The following is a 23,868-nucleotide window of genomic DNA, read 5'->3' on the forward strand; positions in this document are numbered from 1 at the left end:
TTAAAAGGAACTACAGAAGTTCCTCCCAACTAAACCAGAAACAACAGATTGAGTGCCTGTGCTCAGAGTGCTCCTCTGGTCTACAGATGACCAAGGTAACGCAACAGAAAGCATACCCAGACTTCCCACAATTTCTCTGAAAGTTAGTTTTGGGGTGTGCACAGACTGACTCTCTCTTTGAAAGCACTTTGCAGAGGTTCCACAATTGGCTCAAAATGGACAAAAGCCCTAAAAGTAGCAAACACAACTTTCTGTATTTTGGAAAGATTAGTGAAAGGAAAAAAATGTTTAGTGGCAGTCTTAAAGCCACGTAAAAATCAGATTCAACCCACATTCAGAAGTTTTTAAGAGCAACTAGGAGCACTGTCTTTTCTCTTGGGCTTTATCAGAGAATAAAGCATAAGAATTTATTTAGGAAGAAAAGCTAGCACAAAACCAACAAGTAACTCAACAAAACAATCGAAAGCTTTTATTGTGATACCTCAAGTAGATACAATATAGTGAAACAACAAATGATGTACAGTATTGCTAGGACAAAACAGCAACACAGCCATGTCACCTGTAAAAGAAAGCATTGTAAAGAGTTTAAGAAACTATGAGGCACAACTCAACTGCCATTTATGACTCATGCTTTAGGCCTTAAACCATTTGTAACAGTCCTTTTAAAAGAAACCTCTGAAGTGTCTGTTCCTTTTCCAGTAAGCGTTTATACTGCTGGTTGGCTTAACATGAGTCTCAATGAAGTACAATAAAGTGTCCAAAAAGTTTAACAATAATTTGACAGCTTCTTCCACTCATCGCCATTATCACAGAACGGAGATGTTTGAAATTTGGCCTGAGAGACTGTAGGTCACTACTGTTGCAATCTGACTGCTGAGATGAGCATGCAGAAAAAGCTCTACAAGCGTTACTCAGAGGGAAGCGTAAGTCCACCAAAAATGGTACACAGCGTTCATGAACTCTTGCACTAACTTGATACACCAATAAGAAATACAGATGACCATTTGGTTATGGGCACAGTGATGACTATTTGTCAGAATCTCTGAGGCCAGATCTTAATTCAAAGAAATTTCATAAACTGTATTCCCCCTCCTCTCCCACGGAGTGTGAAAGACAGCAAGCATGCAGGGCATACCACTCAGAATGGCCATTATACTCGGCCTTGCTAGTGGGAAATTAAGATGGAATTATAATAAACTTCATTAATACAGTTTGTCATCATATAGCTTACAATGAACGAGGGAAATTCATATTCTGGCCCTTTTTACTGGCAGATAAAATTGAGATTACTACACTGCTAAAAAGCATACAGCAAGAGTGGTTAGGTTGATGTGTCAGCAATCCCTCCCCCAAATTCTGCAGCTTATTTCACAGCAAGTTTGCAACTTAACAGAGTTTTTATAGATGGCAGCATTGCCTTTTATTAATCAAAAAGGTACTTAGAGTGACCAGCCAAAGAATAAAACTCTAGTGTTTGGAGGCAGACTCAGTCCTGGAACACCATTGTTACAGCCATTATTTTGGACCTAGACAGAGAATGTGTGGTCAGATTACTGAAGTCACATCAAATTATGATTAATTATTTTAGGACAGGCATGGCTTTAGAGGTTCAGAGGAAAAAACTTTCAATACATGTACGTTTTTGCTAGCAAATTCCTATGCATCCCAATGAACATTTCTTCTAAGCCAGCTCATAGTCAGTTCATTTGGTCCAAGAAAGAGCCAGCAAGAAACAAAGGTTCACAAAAGCTTTTTGTTACAGTTTATAAAAAACAAAATACAAAATAAATGTTAAGACCAACAATAAAAATAACCAGTACAAGTAACAAAAGTGCTCAAGTTGGAGGGGAAGTAAACTTGCCCAGAGCAAACACATACAAACTTTAAATATAATCTTTAATATATTACAAAAATTGGTTAGAGGGAAAATCCTTTAGTAAATTTTTTTCAAGTAAGTTTATTTTTCTTTCAAATGACTGCTGGAGGGTTCAGTGACCAGACTGACCTCTTCACATCAGCCAGCAGCCATTGCTATCTGGATTCTACTTTCACCAAAACCAATAACAAGAACTCTCTACATCTTTACAAGGGGAGAAAATAATCATTGATGCTGCCAAGCAACACAGGAAGAAAATTCATGTATTCCCTCAATAGAATGAGCCTCAAGAATTGTTACATGGCAGCATGAAATAGCAATTCTGTACTAGTTCTACTCTTTACTCCTAAGCGTCCACTCTTAAAAGACCAAAAAGAATATTGCTTTGTTTGGTTCTCTTAAAAGCCATAAACATCACATATAGATCATTAACTCTTTATGCCAGTAGTCTGAAGCTCTAGGTGCTAAGCACTTGATGAAGTCCCAACCTTTGGCATCAAAGTTAATTAAGGTTTTGGTGAAAATGTCCAGTTTGAAATACAAATAATGCACTGAAGAAAGAGGTTGAATTTAAGTAAGAATCAGACTGTGTTACAGGCAGCATTAACTTACTAACAGAAGATAGCCAAACCCCCAATTTTAGAGAAAAATCTTTAATACTTTACATATTTTCTTTAATTTCAACTCTCTACTGAAAAGCAGCCATTACTTTTGTCTTCAGTCCAGTGTACTGCTTCAACAAGCCCATAGCCAGGAAATAAGAAAAGCCCAAAGATACACAAACTTCACATAAGCCTGTTCACAAGTATCAACGTTGCAACTGGACTTTGAAGCCAACACAAAATTTTTGCTGATAGAAGTTTTAGTGCCTTCTTTGTTGGCAACATACATTACAATGGAGGAAAATAAAATCCCAAGAATTCCAGGTCAAAAAAGATCAAGAGACAGGCAACACCAAAGCCCATCTTGCATCAATGACATTGTTAAAAGGAGACTTTGAAGCCTGATGATGTGAACATGAAGTAGTAACATGTAAGCCACAAAATCCAGATTGAACACAACTGTACTACCTTAGGTCTCTGGACTGAAACCCAAGAGCTTTAACTACTTCTCTAATTCTTACATTTTTAATTCATAGGTATAGATCACTACAACATCTTGAATGCAGTTTAACCAGCCTGCATCAGAGAACGCATACACATGGGTGAACTCTCTTCTCTCTCTTCCTCTCCACAAAGACACCGGAAAGCTGGTTTTAAAGGATTTGTATTGCCCCTACCCATTGGCATAGTTTTTCATGTATGACAAAATTTCTAAAGTGCAGCAGAGTTCAGAAAGCCTATCGGATTCCCAAAAACGTTACAGCAGCAACAGCACCTATGACTAATTTTGCAGGTGCCATATTAGAATTGTTATTGAGAGAAAATGATTTTGTATTGCAAGGCTTCCATATTGTTCAGTTATAGTACTTACGTAGTGTTAAAGGGTTTTTTCCAAACATTTTGTCCTCAAGCATTAAAAGGATTAAAATACAAAAAGTCTTCAGAGACTGTTTAATTTGCAAATAAAGTTAGCAAATTTACGTAGAGCATTTCTTTCACAGTTGCTCAGAATTTGCACGCACAGATACCAACAGCTAATATTGTGCATACACTGTCCAGAATTTTCTCTCATTGACTCATTCCATTTCAGAAACAGCATGAGAACAAAAGAGAAGGTGAGTTTCATATAAATTTTTATTATAAAAAAGGTACTTGGGGATGATTTAGCCAGCAAACCAAGAAACCCTTTCCCCACCCCCAAGTTTTAAAAACTATCTTGTTATTTTATGAAAAACCGAGTCAAACTTCCCTTCCCTCTTATTACCCCTCCTTTTCCTACAGGTACTATATTAATTTTCATGTCATAGGCTCTGGCCATTTCTCACAAAAATAAATATTTTTGTTCAAATGTAGCAGAAGCAGAATACTTCAACAAGTTTCCTTGATATCAACCTCTTTGTCCAGTGCATTAGGACTATACAGTTACATGGAACCAGCCATAAAACTTTACCGATGCACAAGTCCCTGTTACTGGCAAAGGTACAGTACCAAAACTTTTTTTTTAATACACTGACTAATTTTTTTTTCCAAAATAGAAGATGCATATATTTTTCTGCCTTTTTAATCTTGCAAGCTATAGTTTTATAGTTTTTATTTCTTATCCAGCAAACTCCTTAGGGAATATGTTGGTCTTAAATGAACATATTCTATAGCATTACTGATTTAAAATCCTTCTAAGGTATTTCATTAAGATACCAAACCTCTAGCATAACATTTCCTAGCAACTTGAGGCTGCTAACTTCAGTCAGTGCAATTGAAATATTTTTTTTAAAGTGAGCACTGTACCTTTAACCGATTCACCTACAAGATGTACATAGGTTGTGGTACACTCAAATTTAAAAAAAGAAATTAACTACAATACTGCATCCTCTTCACTGCCAAACACATCAGAAATTGCTACATATAAAAAAGCACCCCATCCCATACATTCTTTCGGACTGCTCAGATATAGAACTTCTACAGGACTGGAGTGTAGGTGTTTAGGCAAGAAGCATGCACAGCAGAAGGTAGCATTAAAGGCATAGGTCAGAGATAGATGCTAACCAGTAAAATCCGTTTTCAATTAGTGGACTGTTTCTCTAGTTTGAGAGAGTTTAGAAAAAGGTCATCCAAAATGTTCCAAAACAACTGTTCACACAATAATACACGTACAAAAAGAGGGAACTTACACAAGGAGAAAAGGCAAACATGGCCTGAAATAGCCACTTACACTACACTACTCATTTGTGAGGTTTCAGAGTTCAGTGATATTCTCAGGGCCACTCTAGCCAAGCTCTTCCTTTACTTTGCGTTAGTCTTTGTAAAGCATGTTCCACAGAATATTGTCCAAACAGAAGGAAAAAGGTTATGATTCACTCCCAGCCATTGTCTTTTATCATGTGGGCAAGTTCAATGATAAATTTTCCTTCTTTGTATTTCTGACTGCTCTCAAAAGCATGTTCCTGGAAAGAAGAAAAATCAAGACACTGAATTAAGCTGGGGAAATTAAGTCTTTTAAACATCAAACTTGCATTAGAAATACAAACCAGGAGACGTTCCAGTTAACATCCCATATCTGTTACACCAAATCAAGGGCGGGAGGGAGGAAAGAGAGGATAAAGAGGGTTGAGAAGGAAATAGGAGTAAACTTCTCATCGGCAGATCGACTGCAGAACAGATCTTGTTCTCTCACTGCTTAGGGAATTGTAACGCTTTTTTTAAGTGAAGGTTAGGAAACAGCGTTATTGCATTCAGTTTCCTCATTCACAGAAGAAATGTAAAGAGAAAATGGAAGCCTTTTCAAAAGCTCTCCTCTATATTCATCATCAGAGGGAATGCATTAGGACAACTTCTTTCTAGAAGATCTGAAGCTATACTGAATCAATGAAAATCCTACATGCAACACCCAAAATCTAACATTTTCAAAACATCAAACTTGCAACACAGCTGCAAGTGTTACAGTTAACAGTGCAAGTGCACAGATAACTTTGCAAACAACAGAATCAAGTTCACATTAGTTGTAAACAGTGTAAACATGCTCAGTACCATTTATCGTAATTCATATTTCTGCTATATGAACCAACTTTTGCAACACAAGAAATTAAAGACCCACTTTGACAATTTCTTCCATCCAGTTTAGTGTATGTCATTGGTAATCTTGCAAAAAGATATTACAGAAGTATTAGATAACTGTAATAGCACCTATAGCTCATGCTTGTTTTGCAGTCCAGAATAAAGTTCTTATCTACTACAGCATTCCAGCGGACGTAAGGAAGCAAAACTATATTACAGTCTGATATATACAAAAGCACTAGAGCTAACTCACCTAAACTATCAGTACAGGTGCTACTCAATGGCCTAACTCAAGTATCTGTCCTTCAACTTATAAACATTTATTGAAAACTTAAGTATATTGCTTACATATTTCCATCCAAGAGTGGTTTTACAGTTTTCACAATAGATATCTGCTACAGCATGTAAACCTGTCAGAAGAACTCTCTCCTCTGCTGGACCACAGCCCACATTTACCCTGGGGGGGGGGAAAAAAAAAAAAAAAAAGAGCAATTATATTTCTTACCTGTTACCCACCTTTTCTCCAGAAGACAAAAAATAGTTTAAAAAAAGTGCCTAACTTATTCAATGCCGTCAAAGTAACTTCCTCTGTTACACTGAGCTGAAGGACAGGAAGAAAAAAGGGGTTTTTGTTTTTCAAGTGGCTAGTCTAAACAGCAAACTGTTGGTGATGCCCACTTACTCCCATCAACAAAGACAGGCTAAATAGTTAAACTTGCAGAGAACAGAACACTAAGCAGTAACTGGATGCCTCTGCAGTTTGGGGCTTTTCTTCAAAAACAATTTGAGACCTCTATAATGGAAGTCTGTACCAGTAAATGAGCACCAACAGCTGAATTCAGAACCAACTCCAAAATAGCAGCAAGGAAAAAGCCTCATAAATATTTCTTTGCTACAGATCAGCAGACTAAGTCATGATGAATAAACAGAAATATCAAAACAAAACATCCCATGAAATATTGCATCAAGCTAGTTTTTTCATGAGTAAGATTCTATGCAGAAAACGAGGCAAGACTAAACCAAGTTTTTAGACAGTGTTACACAAGAACAAAATTTTGCCATTTTTGCTGTTGTATTACCAGATTCTTACTACTACTGTTATACTAGAAGTCCCAAGTCACCACTAAATGACTACATATAAAAAGAATTTCAAGGATCTACAATCAAATCCTTTGCAGTTATAGTTCCATTATCTTGGTCTAAAATAGACTAAGACGCTTAACTGCATTCTTTTCCCAAAATGCTGCAACACAAAGAACTGCTGAAAAATAAATACATCCATTAGCAAATTCAAAGAGCCTTATATCATGGGTAGGACATGCCTAAAATTGCAAATACTAGGCTTGATAAAATCACCTTTTGCCTCTAGCACATTTGCATTATTCAAGGTCATTTAAGATGCACCAAGTTTACTGAAACATTAACCTGTAAATGTATCTAACTATCACACCGGAAAATTCTTCTTTAGACTACAGCAGAGTTGTCCAGCATGACTTTACAGTCACACAATATATTTTGACTTCTGGAATATCTCAGAACGGCAACTCTTACTCAAGACAGTTACCATTCCATACACAAATGGAATTTCACATTAACACCCACCCCTAAACTTTCATCTATTAGCAGAATTACTTAAAATATAAGATAGACTAATATGTGCAAAGGGATACTTGCTGATCACCTCAGTAGTCTTTAGTAACTATTGCTGGTCAGTAAAGCCAGCGTTAAAAAGAAAAGGGCAAAGTGCAGTTACGTTAATTCCTACTGTTTTCCACTTATGAAGCATACCAAAAAAATTACACTCTGTAGGTAGTGTGCATAACCATAACAACATACTTACACAGAATTAAAGAGGTAGGCTCGTCCCTGGCTTCCCTGGAAGGACTGCATTAAAAAAAAAAAAAAATTGCACTTGTTAAAAAACACAAAAAAACCCACCAAACAAAAAAATAGTTCCAGAAGGGTGCGTTAGTAAGCATATATACATAATACAGATATAAACTATTTCAGATTAATTACTTTATACCAATTCTTTACAGGAAAGCCTGGTCAAAGTTTTCACCCTTATTAGATTTTCAGCAACTATTTTAAGTTGTAACAACTGTATTGCTGTTCAAAATAAGTCTTCCGTAATGCAAACAAAACATATTTTTTTCCTACCCCTCTGCAAGATATCAATGCTTATTTTCCTAGACATCATGCTAATTAAAATAACTTGCTTTTAACTCAAAGGGAATTATTTCCATCTCCTCTGTCCCTTCCCGGTGCACCCAAAAGTTGATTTATTTCAACTTCACTCCATCATTTGGTGAAAGACCAGTGAAATTCTGGACCAAGCATAAAACCAGTATACTGTTATTCAGGAAATGCATCTGATCAGTTTATAAGCTCAGCTTTATTTTAGTAAAACAACTGTTATCATCAAATGCCCAAGCACAGCCATATGCTTTCCCATCTCTCACATTCCTGATAGACTATGGACAAAAGATGACTGTTAGACTTTCTTGGCTGAATCTAAATTAATGTTTTAGTTCAGAGCAGTAGCACAGTTCTGAAGTAAAACCCCTAATCAACCACACTTACTGGGGGTTGGTTTGGCTTGCAGAGCAGTTTCAGTGTCTGTGAACTACATCTTTGTTCCTTCTGTACTGAACTAAGCCAGAAGCTCTTCTACTGTGCACTCCACAAATGCTAATGAAGACATAAAGGCCTGCACCTATGACCAGACAGCCTTGAGCTACAAACATCCTGGCAAAACTTGTGAGCAGACTAGATTCAGCCATAGGTAAAACATTCCAAATGTATGTAAGACACATCACTGCTTTCATCTGTTGATTTGTTCCTTCTCTGTTGAACTACTTGATAATTTAGACATAGCCATTATTTCCCATTCAAGCAGGATCATACTGAAATGTTTTAATTTTTTCTCTTCCACACTGAATTCCATTTAAAAAGATCCCAAAACTGTCTTAATTTCTTTTTTTCCAGAATTTCCCTTCCCTGACCTACTTTCAAAGAAAGTTAACAATTTTATCCAAGCGGCAGAGAAAGTACCATTGTTTTTAAGAATCTTTGCAGTTCTAATATTGAAGATCAAAGACCAACTTTTCTGAAACCTACATTAGATCAACATGGAAGGTTTTTGGAAGGAAAATCTCACCTTGAGTATTTTTTAATTGTTTTAGTAACATTAGGCATGGAACCATAGGTAGAAGGACCCTTCTGCAACGGATTCTTCTTCTGACATGTATTTAGCTATATAATTAGAAGTCACTTAACACCAAAATAGAAATTTTGCCAGTCGAATGATTAGCAACACAACACCAATAACTGTTGTAGCTTAGCTACTTACTCAGAACAGTTTGCAAAAAAAGATGTAAAAGGGAAATGTATAAAAATGAACACTTTGATTAACATTAACCAGATTATATACTGCAACAAAGAATGTTAAAAGAAATCCATGACTCTGGACTACTGTAAGTAGCAATGGTGGCAGCGTAGTTACATACAGCCTTTAGCTACTCATAAAACCTCACCTTAAGATGAGAAGTTCTACTTAACAGTTTATAATGTTAATATTTTAGTATTATTTTAGCAACCACTTAAAAGAATTATTAAACAGATTTTTATCGACAGAATGTATTTCTTCATCTATAGCAAAGACAAAAGAAAAAGTACTCTCTGCATTAGCCAGAACTGCAAGTCTTATTTTTCACAAGGCAAGGAAAAAAAGATAGACTATGCAGTACAGTGAAAGCTAAAACTCCAGGTAGGACTGACCCTGAAAGGAGAGACTCAGTTGAGTACAGAGTCTGAACAGCTCTGCCAGAAAGTAATCCTTACACCTACCTTTAAAACAAACAAAAAAACCCCACCACCACTAGTTCAGTTCTCCCAAGATACTTAAACACGCATCACAAAACTGGCAGAATGTACAGAAGCTACAGTCTGTAGTTTCTATAGACTAAACACTGCTCTCTAAATTAAAGCCAGTGTCTCACAATCAATAACAAAGCAGAGAATGCTTACTGCAGATGAAAACAAAAACTATTCATGCATATGCTCTCAAAAACTGCCCATTAACAAATGAGTAACTAGCCTGAGTCAACTACACATGAATTTAGTGACAACTACAGTTGTGCAACCCCAACATTTAAGAAAAAGCAAAGGAAACACTTTAAAGGTCCTCTTATTCATTAGAAGTAAACTTAAACTAGCACTTCCTTGTTCCATGTACCCGAAATGAAGAAAGAGAACTTTCAAAGCCATGATAACCATTATTTTTGGTTAAGCTATTGTAAAAATTCTTAAATAAGTTGCAGCCATTTTTCCCTGCTTTAGAAACTGTTGTGAACTAGAATTCACAAATCCTTTTTCAAACTCCACCAAGAAATACTCTCTCCTATTAAATTAATCATGTGCTAGTTTCTCTATTTACATGTAATTACACATGCCAATTGCATACAAATTGATGGGGGGGGGGGGTGTCAGGTCCTACACAGTCACTTTTTAAACAACTTACATGCCATACTTGAAGCTCCCCAGCTAGCTGAGAAGATGACTCCAGAACAAATCAACATTCAGAAGACCTTTTGAACTATGTTATGCAATTATTTCTGCCAAGTTTATGTTTAGTCTTGACTTAATATCACCTCATAAAAGTTCTCCGTTGACCCTACATTTCTCAAAATTAAGCAGAGGGCAGTAACAGGATGCCAGGAATAGCAGAAAAAGCAGCTCTTCCCCCCTCTTGTTCCATAGGCTGAAAAAAAATTCTAGCTAAATGTAATACACAGGTTGGAAAGTACTGCTTTAGTTGTTCTTTTTTCCCCAATCTATTTTTAAAGATTACTTTTCTTCTCTTGCATCCTTTGCTTTGTTGCCCTCAATAGGCTGTACTCTCCTAGGTTTTTTTCCCCCTCAGAAATGGCCATCTTCATTACCTTCTAATTTTCAGGATTATCAGGGTAGAGTGGAGGGAGAAGCAACACAAAACAGAACCTTTTCCTGGGACAGTGGTTTTAGAAAGAAAATCTGTTCGCAAACATCCCACTGTGAAAAGCCCCTCCATTCCCACCTTCTTTAGCTTCCAGTTAGTGGAGTTTGGCCAATTCATATCATACCATCTTTCTTAGCTACATACATGTTTAGAGGCTAAATATTATATTTACATGCCATAGAACAATCACTTCTTTGCCCAGCTGTGAAGGGCAAGTTCCTCCACGTTTACATCACTCACAGATAACGTGACAGCAACCTGTAGGAACTTGTGTTCTTGCCTTCTCAAATACAGAACCTGGGTCTAGGCAACTCAGACTTTCCTTTAAATTCAGTGTCCAACCACTACATCAACATGTCATTGAGCATTTAATGGTCTGCAATCCACCCATGTGGAACTCTTATACACTGACTGAAGTGAAAGCACTGTAAAGATATCAATTTTTAAATTCCCATACCTTTTAATTTTTCTTATGAATTTCTTAACTTGTCAGAGCTTGGCAGTCATTGTTTCTTATTCACATGAATAGCTAAGGAGATTTTTTTTTTCTCCAAAAAAACCTGTATTCAGACAACACAAAAAGGTATACATCTGTCCCATATGCATTCTCTTGATCACAGAATGTTGATTAGGTATAAGAAAGATTTACTATCAGAGCTCTACTTCCTGATGCATCCTATTACTAGAAATAAAAAGAAGACAACTCATTTTGGCACTTGAACTGCTTGCTAAGCTTGTAACTTAGCTATAAACAGTATTTTGCATAACCAGAAAAAAAATAATACTGAACAAACATTTGTTTTTACCAGCACTAAGTTTCTCACACTCTGCACTGTATGATTCAGTTATACTGATAGGAATTTTAAGAGACTGACAGGTTAAACGCCTTGTGTGTCAACTCCTCAAAGGAAATGAAAGAGGAGAGAGTATTTTAAATGGCAATGTCAAGGACTAACAGGCATAACTGTTCAAACCAGTCTCCAGACAAACTGCTCTTCTACAAAATAAACATCACCTATGCAAATGCAAACTTTTACTTTGCAAGATTTCTTTAGCACTTCCAAGATTGCTAGCACTGTACATAAATCATAAATAAAACAGAACATTCTATTAAAACTGAGTCTTAAATATGCGCCTCACCCAGTAGAGAGGAACTGGAAGATGGTGGCAAGCGTGACCAACTGTCATCAGTAATGACTCCCATCAACCACTATATTTCCTTAGAAGCTGGGCAACTTATCAGTTCAACTAATATTTGCAGTTAAATTAAACTTGAAGTCTGCTTTTCATAGTACTCAATTAATAACATTACATTGATTTATGAGCTAACTTTTTCCCTAGAAAATCCACATCTTTGACTAGCTGCCCATTCCTACAGGAAGATCTAAAAGATCTGTAACTTTTTCCTGTTTAAGCACAGTTCAAAAGTATCTCGAATGTCTGATAGCATAAGCAAAACTGTACAATGGAGCTTAGGAACTATACTAAGGTTGACTGCAAGAATAGTTTCGTATTATGATCTTTCCAAGCCATCTGACAGACCTCTGTCATCAATACATTTTGTAGTAAAGAAACTTCATAAATGTTTCACTTACACACTAGTACATACCTGCAGAATTTGATATGATCTATACTTCTAAGCTAAACCCATCATTACCTCTAACACCAGGATTAGCTATTTTACCCAGGAGAAAAGGAAGTATCAGTTAAGCAGAACATGTATTTACTGCCCTAAGGCATACCTAAGGGCATGGGTGGGGGAAGGGAAGCTACTAAAAAGCTTATGTAATTAATTATTCCTCACAGATGGAATTAAGATTGCATGGCTAGAGATCATGCTCCACAGAAAACATCCAGAGAAACCGCCATTTTAGCATGTATTAAAGGTATGGCAGGCATTATTATCAGCAAGTCAGAATGGCATTAACAGTATCTTCCTTAAGCACAGCTTGCAAGATACTCATAACATGGAAAAATAATTTTAAAGAATGGAAATGAAAGAAGTCCATAGGGGGTTTTTTGCTTCACTTTGCATTTCCTTTCATTTGCTAGAGTCCACTTTACAAGCTAAGATAGGTCAACCTGAATTAGTATTCTGAACAAATATGCAATTCAAAGAAATATTACTGCATGATTCAGAAGACAGCATTCTTAGGGGCAGTATTCTTAAGGTAAATCAGAAACACATACAAGTCCTCTGATGTCTGAAATTATCTTCTCAGTAAGATGCATCGGAGACTAAGGATATCCTGTCACTTCAAGATTTACAAAAATAAATTCAGAAAATTGAATTCAACATAAGCTACAGACAAAGAAATGTATCAGGGAAAAAAAAGATTTGTTCCATCTGATATTACTCTCAGATCCAACTCCTCAATACTGCAGACTACTAGAGATAATGCTGCTCAGCTGCTTACTACGCAAGTTCTAGATGACTCCATGGTAAGTATTAAAAATTTTTTTTGAAAGTACATTTTCATTCAATTATTTACTGATTTTAATAAAGCAAGTTATAAAGTTCAATATGCAGAGAATAACCTTAAAAAAATTCTATCCCAAAAACTGCAAGCCTGAAGATTTGGCAAATGTTATCTCCTGAAGTGAAGACTTTGTCAGGCTGGACAAGTTATCTTGAGCTATACAGCATCTTGAACGTATTTCAGAAATAATTATGCCAAAACACCCATAGAGTAGAACACTTCCCTTGCCCACTTTCCAGTTCCTTTAAGCCTTCAAATCTATTCTTGGATGTTTTCCAAAGATTGCTTCTCTTCCAAAAACTAGATTATTCCCCCAAGAGGAAAAAAACAGAACCGAAAAAACTAGAAGCCTCTTAGAGAAAAAAAATTACCACCAGAACATTTATGAAATTCAGCCCGTTCTCCAACTTTTTCAGCAGGGAACAAAAAAGGCCTTCAAGCATACAACAGGCCCAACTATCTTTCCAAGTACTTCTTCTACCATAAGCAAAGGGGGATTACCAAATTGAATCAAGCTAAGAACAGCACATTTATTTAATGACAATAAACCCTTAAAAAAATTCCTCTTGAACTCATCAGTTAGAGGAGGGCAAAACCACAGATTGCTAAGCAAAGCTAAAAACATTCTGGCATCTATTTAAGCAGAAGACTTTTCCTTCTTGTCAATAACATAACAGCAGGCATACTGAATGCCTTGGAGAACTAAATTTAACTACCAAGATTGTTCTTTTACCCATAAGGTGCAAGGATTTCCCAGTGAAGTCAATGACAGTTAGTTACGTATATATACCTTTATGCAGAACTTGTTCTTGGAAATATTGACACATCTAGTCTTGTCTGTGACTTCATATGACTTTTTCCCCCTCTGGTCAGATATGCTTTGCAATGAATGAGACAGAAGAAAGTGACAGTATTTATACAGGCATCTATACAAAGTAATCCAAATTTTCTTCCATCCCCAGCATTAAGGCACACTGCAAGACAATTCAACGGTCTTTCAAGCAGTTGAGTAACAAAGCATTATCCTTTGCAATATATCCACTAGGTTCCAAGATTTCTATTACGTATTTATATTTCTTTGTAATTTCTTGGACCATGCCTGAATTTCTGAACAATTACTGGAACTTAGTGGGTACAAGCCATTCTCAAGTGCTCTGGAACTTATGCTCTTCAAGCAACATTTGCCTCCTATAAAATCAACTACTGCTAATAATCACTGCACATTCTCTACCATTTCCAAAGAAAACAGAAGAAAGCTCTTTGAGTTAAGCCTTTCACAAAACTTACTGTAGAATTGCTTTAAGAGCGGCATACATATAACATTTTGTACAGGCCACACAAGTGGCAACCTCCCCTGGACTTCAAAGAGTCTTGTAGAAGTTTTCCCTCAAAACTTAATTATGTCAATTTTTTAAATTGTTGTGATTTTTAAAATTATTATTATTATTAACAACATATATTATTCGGTTGCTTTTTATGTGCCATTTGAACATTTTAAATCCAACAAGCACCTCCTATGGCATCAATTTTTTGCCTTGCTCTTTATTAAGGCCTTTCGTTGCTTGCTGATACAGGTTACTTCTCATCTGTGCCTGTAGTCAGTAGTAGGATACGATTCTAAAAATATCCATTTGCTTCTTTAAAGAAATAAAGCTGCAGGTTCTTCCCCTGTCCTCTGAACGTCCACCAGTGTAGTGAAGACCTGTATACTCCTTCTAATAGCACTTTTTAAAAAAAATGTTAAACATTCACTTCAAAGTCTTCACCAAAAGAAACAGAATCCAGTACTTGCAGACTTGTTAACAATGCCAACCAGTAGTGTCCAAGACATGCCTAACACCACTTCAAAGTTACACTTATTTCAATTAGAACTCATCTACAGTTTGTTAGTTCTCTTATTATGTATCCTTCAAATCAGCGTTTCCCCCAAGATGGCCGAGTTCTAAATTATGGCAACTGTTCATACGTGTGTTCAGCTGTACAGACTAGTGTTTGTCAACAACTCTACTGCTGATGACCTCCTAGTTTGGGACTCCTATTCTCAACCAGCTTTCTTCTTATTGCTCCCCTTTCTCCAAGTTCCTCCCTAGATGCAGAAAACACAAGGTTACAGAGTGACAATACCTAGAAATGTATGCCCTAATCACTAACATCCAAGCCGATTTCAACACTAGGCAACACATGGAGTCCTTTCATAGCTGCAGAGACAACTAAAACTACAGCTAACAATGAATTCACTTGTGCAGGTAGCACATTTTTATACTGTCTTATCAGTCTGCATTCTTATTTCAAAGTCATTGCCAAGACTCCTGGTTGCCATTTTATCACCAGCAAGGGCACAAGAAAAAGAGCTTCATGATTAATTCTACGGCAAGAAAGAGATCCTTCTGCTCAAACAGAACAGAAATAAAATGAAAAGGTGATTCGTGTATGCTGCCATCCTTGTCAGACAATTGGCATCAACAGTTCTCAAAAGCAGAACTGCGAATCTATATTGAAGTCTGGTATTCTGAGGACCAGAATCAAAGGGATGATTGGCAGAAATACACAGCGCTCTTTGCTTTTCCATGACAGACCAACTTTTAAGAGAAACACCACTCATTTCACAGCATAGCTTATCTTTTCATCTTAAAGCTGGAAACATTATAGTGTTCAAGTATAACAAATGCTTATACCTCAAAGCACATTAAAAAGCTAGTTGTAGCTGCTTTAAATTAAGAGTGCACCATGTATTTTGGCTCTCTTTCCCTGACCACATGTAAGAAAGCAACAATCACTACACACCAGGAAATGCAGGGTAGGGGACACAATACCCAAATGAAGCACTTACAGCTAGGTATCAAATACTGTTTGCCTTTATCTGCTGAAGAGTATTTGTGGCACTTGGGTTCTAGAGTGAGGTTGTATAGCAAGCATTTGGAAAAAAAGCGATACAATGTGTAACCAAAAATTGTATTTAGTAAGTGTTACACAGAGCTTTAGCTTCCAACTAGACCCTCAAAGTAAGGCAGGGGGAGAAAAAAAAAAAAAAACCAAAACCAAGAACCAACAAAAATCAGGTTGAGCAGTCCAATTCTCTGCTCCATCAATAGATCAAAACCAGCACAGGAACTGCACTGTTCTTAGTTAACTTTAGATTGTATAGAATCAACTTGCTACACTTCAGGTTATTTTAAGTATTTTTGCTGCAGCTGGGTAGTTACAGTAACTAGGGTTCTAGATATTGTTAGTATAAATAAAAAAATACCTCTCTCATTGTACATAATGTGCATCAATGAAAGGACTTTGAGAAATTCAGAAAAAAAGATCCATATAAAAAACAGTACTGAGGTACACTCATCTGTTAGTCCTTTCACAGTTCCAAGTTATGTCTACACATGTTGTCTAGGATATTTCTTCAGTTTTTATTTCACAAGTTAACCTGTGTTTTCATTGAAAACAAATCAAATCTTATTTCCTCCCACCACTCCCCCTGCCACCCCCCAGGCCAGCACTACTTATTTTTAATGATCCAAGTGTTATCTCACTATTGCTTTGCAGTTGTTTCCATCAGAAGATCTTCTCCAATGTTGGAATATATACAAGTTAAGCTTAAAGGAAGGTGGGTTTTTTGAAGCTATGTTCCAAATACAAGTACAATAGATGAGAAACATTCTTTTTATTTTACAAACATACAAATGGATACACCTCACATTTAAATGTATTTCTTATTATCACACAGATTTAGACAATAAAATATGTCAAGAAATCTTAAGTTGACAGAATACGCATCAGCTGTCAAATAAGCATACGGTCAACCTGCAAGTACAGAAACTTCTGTAAGATGTCTTCACAGAAGACTACGGAAGCCAGAAATAAAGCAGAATCCATATCTAACACCCTTCCCAACACCACTAGAAACAACCTGGAAGTATCTGTATTTACTATATAGGGTTTTTTTGAGTTCTCCACATTCTTTGAATTGAAAATTTGATTTTTTTTAATGTTTGAAATTATTTATGAAGCTGTAATATGAACACATTACTTGCTTAATAACATATTCAAAATATTCTGCTGACCAAAACTCCCAAGACCTTGGAGAACAACTGGCTCCGATGGTAACTGTGGCAGTTTAGTCAACATGCAAAAAAAAAAAAAACCAAAAAACCAACAAACCAAAAAACCCCAAGTCCACTAAAAGAAGAGCTTCTTACTAAGTAATGTGTGCTTGAATTGCATTTTCTCAATGAAGTTATACATCTCAAGAGACACAGCTAGCAAAGTTTCATTCTTCCTGTAGGCAGCTACAACCTGAAGTTCAGGAAAGATTAACCACTCCCACTAGCTTTTGGCCCAGGACACGCAGTGAATAATGAAGCTATGATTGCTTGTAATTTAGAATCCAGTGTTGCCAAAAAGACCCCTTATACTCAAATTCTGAAATCAGCATGGAAACAAATGAAATTCAGATGCATTCACATTACTATTTTAATATTTCTCTTGGTTTTGCTGACCTTAAAATGAAATAAGATCAATCACTATAACAAAAGTGAGGAACTTTTTTCAGGTTAATACAAGTATTTTCTTCACATCATTTTATATATGTTGCTAGCTCACTGTTTCAGATTTGACGTGTCACATTTGCAGTTCCATGCCTCAATACATGTACCAAGGTGAGGGAAAGAATCGTTTTGGGGAAGAGACTGCAGGCAGAGCAGAAGTAAGCAACCAATAAGCAACACTGCCAAGAACTGTCACCAATTTTACTATTTGAATCAAAAAGTTGTCTTGAGATCTAAGCAAAGATCAAAAAGATTAGTAACACGAGAAAAACTGTATAGGGAAAACCCATTATCTCCTGATAACCCTCTAAGGGATAAGCAAGGATGTGTACTTTCTTCTCGCCCAAAGAAAACCTCCATTCAGAAGTAGAAGCATTCTCAACCCCCCCATCTCTTCAGCACTCAAGAGCAGCATCACCTTAGTGCTGCTGAACACACAAACAGGCAGGAGCAACAGATAAAGTTAGTTATAAAGGGTTTGTCACTAAAAATTTTATTTGACAAAATAGTTATATAGAAAGCAGTTTGTATTAAGAGGTTTGAAAAGCAACTGAAGTGTTTTCTCCAGGACACGATTAAGAGCAAATTCATCAGGAGCTTATTTGAAGCAAAGAATGAACCAGTCTGTCAAGTAATCATCCCAAACTTCACGTTTTCCTACATATTTCATACATCACAAATCTTGGTTTCTTCAAGCAACAGATAAGAAGGACAAGCCTAGCCTGTTTCAAGGATCCACACATCCTCTATGTTTAGACAGTCCAACTATTTTGAACATCTCTGGCTAACCATATTCCTTAGGAACTGGTATACAGCAGAAGTAAACATCTTTACAGATTCCATAATAGAAGTGGAACATTCTGGAAACACCCAGTTTTGTGACCATCAAATAGAGTCAAAAATAATCTTTATCTGGAATAACCATAAACAGAATCGTTTCCCTACCCAGAGATACCCAGAGATCCACGTTTTTCTTCTGACAGTTTTCCTTAGCAGACTTTTCAGGTATGACAGTTCACAAGTAGTACCTACCTGACAGTAGACAGAGGTTGTTAATATGGGGAATATAGTAGATCAGCCTTTATGTCACATTCAGAAGTTTCCAGAATATATCCAGTCCTCAGTACACAACATATATGACCCAAGAGTGAACCCAGGGAAGATACTTTGAAGTATGCATCAATTTGCATCCCTTATCTACTGGAAGCAGTGATACAGTAATAACCATTTTGGTTAAGAAATAATTCATGAGGTCTCTAAACAAACCACTTGCCTTGGAGATCAATTCATCATGATTGGCTAGATGGGCTCTGCAGTGGATACAGCTGTAGGTTCGATGACAGTTTGGCAGGTAAGCCTGGAACGTTTTTGATTTTGTCATTTTTACCATCTCTGCTGGTGGCTCCTCACTCAGCTCAGGGCTGGCACTTGAAGAACTACAACTTTGCTGAACTCGCTGACAAAAGAAACACTGGAATATGCAAGCAAAAGCCGTTGTTGTTCTGGAGTGTGTGTGGCACTTTCCACACAAGTGACAGAAGAGAAACAGTCACAACCTGTAGGTGGAAAGAGCAGAACAATTAGCAGCTTACAACAAGGCCAGAATAAACTTGTTATTCAACAATTTTAGACATAAAGCAAAGCGTTATTTAGAGCAAATGCCTGGCTGCACTACAGGCCCCTTTCTTCCATGAAGCTGTGCAATTCAAGTTCCATTCAACCCAGCAACAAGCAGTTCTGTTCCACTAGTGGCTTCTATTCCATCACACTTCTAATGAAGGAGGAGATTCAAACAGTTCTCCACAAAACACAAGCACCTTCTACAATATACCAGGTACACTCTTTAAGACATCCATGCAGAAAATGACAGCAAAAAGGCATGGGATTAGAGAAGGCGAGTTGTCTTTGAAGTTCCCGTGGTCAGTTCCAATATAGCAAGTGACAAGGCATCTTGGAGAACACTTGCCTTGTCCAACAATAAACATACAACAGATATCTGCACTTCAGCTGTCAGCAAAAATCTTGCTGTATCACATCTGGCTGTAAGTCAAATACCAAGTAAGATGCTGCCACCCTGTTCAGGGATCTGTGCCTCCTCTTTCAAGCTCAGCAGAATTATGCCTTTAGGCAAAGGCCTTTTTGACTAGTATCCTGATCAAAGTTAATTAGATACTTCCCCACTCTACCAGAATAGCCTTAATGGATTCTACCAAAAAATCACAGTCAGATAATAAAAGCTAAATTCTACACAGAGAATACCCAATTGCATTCTTCATTCTCAGAGTGCCTTTAAGAGACATTATATGCACTGAGAAGGCCAGACCATCCTGCTATGCTGGAAAGCAAGCCTTTTTTAGAGTTTGCCCCAAAACTTCAGATTCTAAATATTCCTAATAACATCTACTGATCTCTCAAAGGCCATCAGTCACCACACTATATGCATCAAGCTAATGAGTAATCCAAACACGAACACTGCACAGTCACTTATGTCATTAGCTATCAGATGACTGACAGAGTAGGTCAATAGCACAAACACAGAAATGAGAGCCAATATAAAGAATTTATAGTATCTTGATCCAGCTATTAAAACGAGCATGCAAAACACTTATCACAGTTGTAACTACACAACTACACAGCTACCCCACACACAGTTTAACCACTCTTCTAGCAGTAGGATACTAGTAATACAAATAGAACAGATAATGAAAGCCACATACATTAAAGATTGTTTATAGGAAGCAGTCACTGTGCTTCAATAGGTCTTGAGAGAGTAATCTGTACAGCAGGCCTAGCACAAGAGACAACCACAGCAAAATTTAAAGGGTTTTGGTTTGTTTGTTTTTTTTAATCTTCAGCTAATGATAGCAGCAGAAGAACAGACTCAAGAACTACTGAAGGACTTCCTACAAGAAAATTTCTTACACAAAGAATTGCAAAGGCAGAGATAAGTCACAAACAAGACACGTAGCAAAATATATGCAATCCAAAAAATAAAGCAACAATGGGAACAAGTTGCCATCCAAAGCACATATCTACACATCAGAATGATTGGACTTTTGTTAGTCACTGAAAAGGAAAACAGATTCGATAAGGGATACATTAATACATTTGAAATATTAACCCAGTTAGCACGAAGAGCAGAACTTATAATACACTCATCTAAACAAATATTATATACCTGTTGTCCCAAGATAACTTAATTATAACTGCAAAGGGAAGAATGATTACAGTGTTTGGAGAAAACAGCTTGCTGTAGAACAGCTAGATATTAAGCCACATTTATTAGAGTTAAGAAATTATAGGAAAAAGATGACACAAGAAACACAATCCTGGAAGTTAAACGTGCGGTTCCCTTTAAATTCCCTGCTTGAACTCTTAATGCTAGAAAGATACAGATCCTATTTAGGTTCACAGGAATGGGGGGAAAAAAACCCCCAAGGTTTCAGAATGAAAGGCACCACAAGCAAAGATGTTTTGACTTTACTTTAGACACTTTCGATCAGTAATTGAAACATCAGTTCAATGCTTGCAGAAGTTCAGCAAGTTGAACGCAAGGGGAAAATATTTTTCTTCATGCCATTCCTAGAAGGTCCTTTAATTCACACTTCTAAAGGCAATCTGGACTCTTTCAGACTCAATATACTGAGTCCTTCAACTACAGAAATCAAAGAATTCCAGAGCTTTTTTGACAAAACTGTATTTGATATTGCTCTCTTCAAAAAGAAAGCAATCCTAAGTGTTTGATATACATCGTAAGAACCACAGAATTCGTTGCTTTGTGATGTTAAGGCAAGATTCAAAACAAACCATTTCGTCATTGCTTTAGTAATGGTGAATAAATCCAGTCTTACTCCACTGTGATAGTTATGAGCGGTAGCAGGTTCCACAGCTGCTGTTCAGTATTCTGTGGAGACCCGTGTAAAAACCTGAGGCAGCTATTTCGTTCTTACTCTTAGACAACAGCACAGTCCGTGCTTTGGTCACGCACATGACAGGTAGGTTTCCTCAAGATCTAAGCAATTCAAAAGAAATGGCAAAAATTACATGCAGAAGCGATCGTACAGGTTGCTGTCTCTCCCTTTCCAAATGGCTGCCCAAACCCTCTGTCGGGTGACTTGTATTCGTACCTACCGGTCTAGAACCAAGAGGAACCTCTCTGGAAGCCCTCACTGTATTCGCCACCGGCAGCAGGAACCAGAACCAACAGATCTCTTCGCCTTCCTCGCAGGGGCTGCAGCGGGCGAGGGGGCTGCCCCGGGCACGGTCACGAAGCAGCCTGCCCTCGGGGACGCCCCCTCGCCCCGAGGGGGACGCGCATCCCGACGGACGCCCCAAAAGCCGAAGGCCGGAGCTGGGGGGGCGGGGGGGGAGAATGAATGATTAACAGCCCCGTCCCGCCACCCCGCACCTGTGACGTCACCGGGGAGGGGCGCCGGGCGGCCAATGGGCCGAGGCGACGGCCCCGCCCCCCCGGCTCCCGGATGTGTAAACAAACACCCCGAGAAGCGTGGCGGGGGGGGGGGGGGGGGGGGTCGGTACGCGGGCCTGCGGGATCCGCTCCGGTGAATGAGCTGCCTGCCGGGCACCAGCAAGGAACAACAGGGGGGAAAAAAAGAAACAAAAAATAAAAAAAAGGGGGGGGGGGAGGCAAACATCTTCCTTATCTGCTCGGGGGTGTTCGCACCGCTGCTCGGAACCACGCACAAGCGTTCAGGGAAATAAAATGTGTAAGAAATTAGCCTTTCCGTCATTCCTTCTGGGCTCAACAAAAAGAAAAGTAGTGACACAAAATAAGCTTCAGAGTCTCTGACTGGCTGCACAAAGCCGGACAAAGCCTACGCGCGCACTCTTGGTAAGCTGCGATTTGATTACTCCAGCAGGGAAAAACCTCTCAAAGTTAAAAGATTCGAGACGCAGCAGCCGCATTTTCACTTTAGATACAGAGAAATAACGGGAAAAAAAAGATGCGAGGAGAAAGTTACCGGCAGAGACAGAGCTCGGTTTCCCCGCCGGGAGGGAGCAGCTGCTCCGTGCACGTTGAAGCCTCCTCCTCCTCCTCCTCCTCTCTCACCGAGAGAGCACAAAGCCGCCGCGGCGGGTGACGCCGTTCCCTTTTCTCTCCCACTCGCAGCGATCCCCGCAGGACAACGGCTCATTTCCCCCAGACGGCCAGCACCCTGCCAGGCTACAACCGTGCGCGCCCCCCCCCCCCCCCCCCCCAAACACGGACCAGCTCTCTTCCAGCCCGCCGGCTCCGTCCCCGGCGGACCCCGGCCCAGGGACGCGCCGCACGGCTCCTGGGGCCCTCGCAGGGCGGGAGCGAGCGAGGGGGGGAACCCACCGGACCCCAGCTCGCCGAGCTCAGCCTCGTCGTCCCCGTCCGTCCCCCCCCCCCAATTATGTAAACCATCACCACCCGCCCTGTAACGAGGAGGCTACAAGGCAGCCAGCGCTGCCGTCATTTCCAGGCGCTATAAATAGCGCCCGAGCCCTCCTCCCGCCAGCAAAGTTGCCTCGGCGGCCCCCAGCCCCGCGCACACGGGAAACGGCGGCCCCCCCCCCGGCCGGACGTGCAAGACGGGGCTCCTTTCGCAGCCGCCTGTCCGTCCGTCCACCCCCCCCCCAAAAAAAAAAAAAAAAAAATCCCTGCGAAAGGGAGAGGGGCCGGCTTCTCGCACGCTCCGGTACTCACCGCTGCGCCGTGCCGGCTGCGCTCCCCAGCCCGGACCCCGAGCAGCAGCGAGCCCCCGGGACACCTTTCCCTCCGGGTGTGTGGGGGGGGAGGCAATGGCAGGAGGGGAGGCGGCACCCCCGGTCCTCACACGGCGGCCAGCGAGGGCTCAGCGCCGGTCCCTCACCGAAAAACAAAGGGGGGGGGGGGGGTGGCTCCCCTCGCCTCGAAGCTACCTTCTCGGCGGCGGCGGCCAGGGGTCATAAGCGGGGGCTGGGCGTGCGTCTCCCGCGCTGAGGGCCGAGGGGCGGCCGAGGCATCCTGCCGCCGACCGCGCTGCAGCTCCCGCCCGCCGCCGCCTTTGTTTTGTGTTTTCTTCTCTCTCCCCCCCCCCCGCCCTCCCCGGGCGCCGGGGGTGCTGCGGCCGCTAAACCCGCTCCCACCGCCGCCGGTAGCCAATCACCAGCGCGCGCGCGCGCGCGCCCTCGCGCCCGCCCCGCCCCCTACGGGCGGGAAGAAAGGAGCGGCGGCGAGGGGGGGCGGGGCGGGGCGGCGCGCGCGAGCTGGGGGCGCGCGGCGCTCCTCCTTCCCCCCTTCCCCTCCCCTCCTCTCCTCCCCCGGCTTCCTAAGGGAGGGTGGGCGGGGCGA

At 39.7% G+C, this 23,868-nt stretch overlaps 1 protein-coding gene across 6 annotated transcripts; it reads right to left on the reverse strand.

Annotated features, from left to right (window-relative positions):
* Positions 1-443: 443 nt before the first annotated feature.
* Positions 444-23,634, reverse strand: YPEL1 (yippee like 1). Of its 6 annotated transcripts, XM_052795825.1 has the most exons (7): positions 23,242-23,634; positions 21,681-21,900; positions 20,267-20,337; positions 18,823-19,105; positions 7,370-7,413; positions 5,878-5,986; positions 444-4,919 (listed from the first exon to the last, which is right to left on the reverse strand). In XM_052795825.1, exons 4-7 carry the CDS (start codon positions 18,937-18,939, stop codon positions 4,830-4,832), a joined length of 360 nt encoding a protein of 119 aa, XP_052651785.1. In that variant the 5' UTR covers positions 18,940-19,105; positions 20,267-20,337; positions 21,681-21,900; positions 23,242-23,634; the 3' UTR covers positions 444-4,829. The 6 variants fall into 6 exon arrangements, with proteins under 6 accessions (XP_052651785.1, XP_052651786.1, XP_052651784.1 ...); XM_052795826.1 differs by lacking the exon at positions 21,681-21,900; XM_052795824.1 differs by lacking the exon at positions 20,267-20,337.
* Positions 23,635-23,868: the final 234 nt, after the last annotated feature.

Source organism: Harpia harpyja, chromosome 9 (genome assembly GCF_026419915.1).
Source record: "Harpia harpyja isolate bHarHar1 chromosome 9, bHarHar1 primary haplotype, whole genome shotgun sequence".
NCBI classification, from domain to species: Eukaryota; Metazoa; Chordata; class Aves; order Accipitriformes; family Accipitridae; genus Harpia; species Harpia harpyja.

Excerpts from the sequence above, each read along its gene's own strand:
- YPEL1 (XM_052795827.1), bottom strand. The coding sequence starts at position 18,939 with ATGGTAAAAATGACAAAATCAAAAACGTTCCAGGCTTACCTGCCAAAC. Across the intron at positions 7,414-18,822 it reads ATGATGAATTGATCTCCAAG|TCCTTCCAGGGAAGCCAGGG; the intron begins GCAAGTGGTTTG and ends TTTTTAATGCAG. Across the intron at positions 4,920-5,877 it reads CCACTCTTGGATGGAAATAT|GAACATGCTTTTGAGAGCAG; the intron begins GTAAGCAATATA and ends TCTTCTTTCCAG.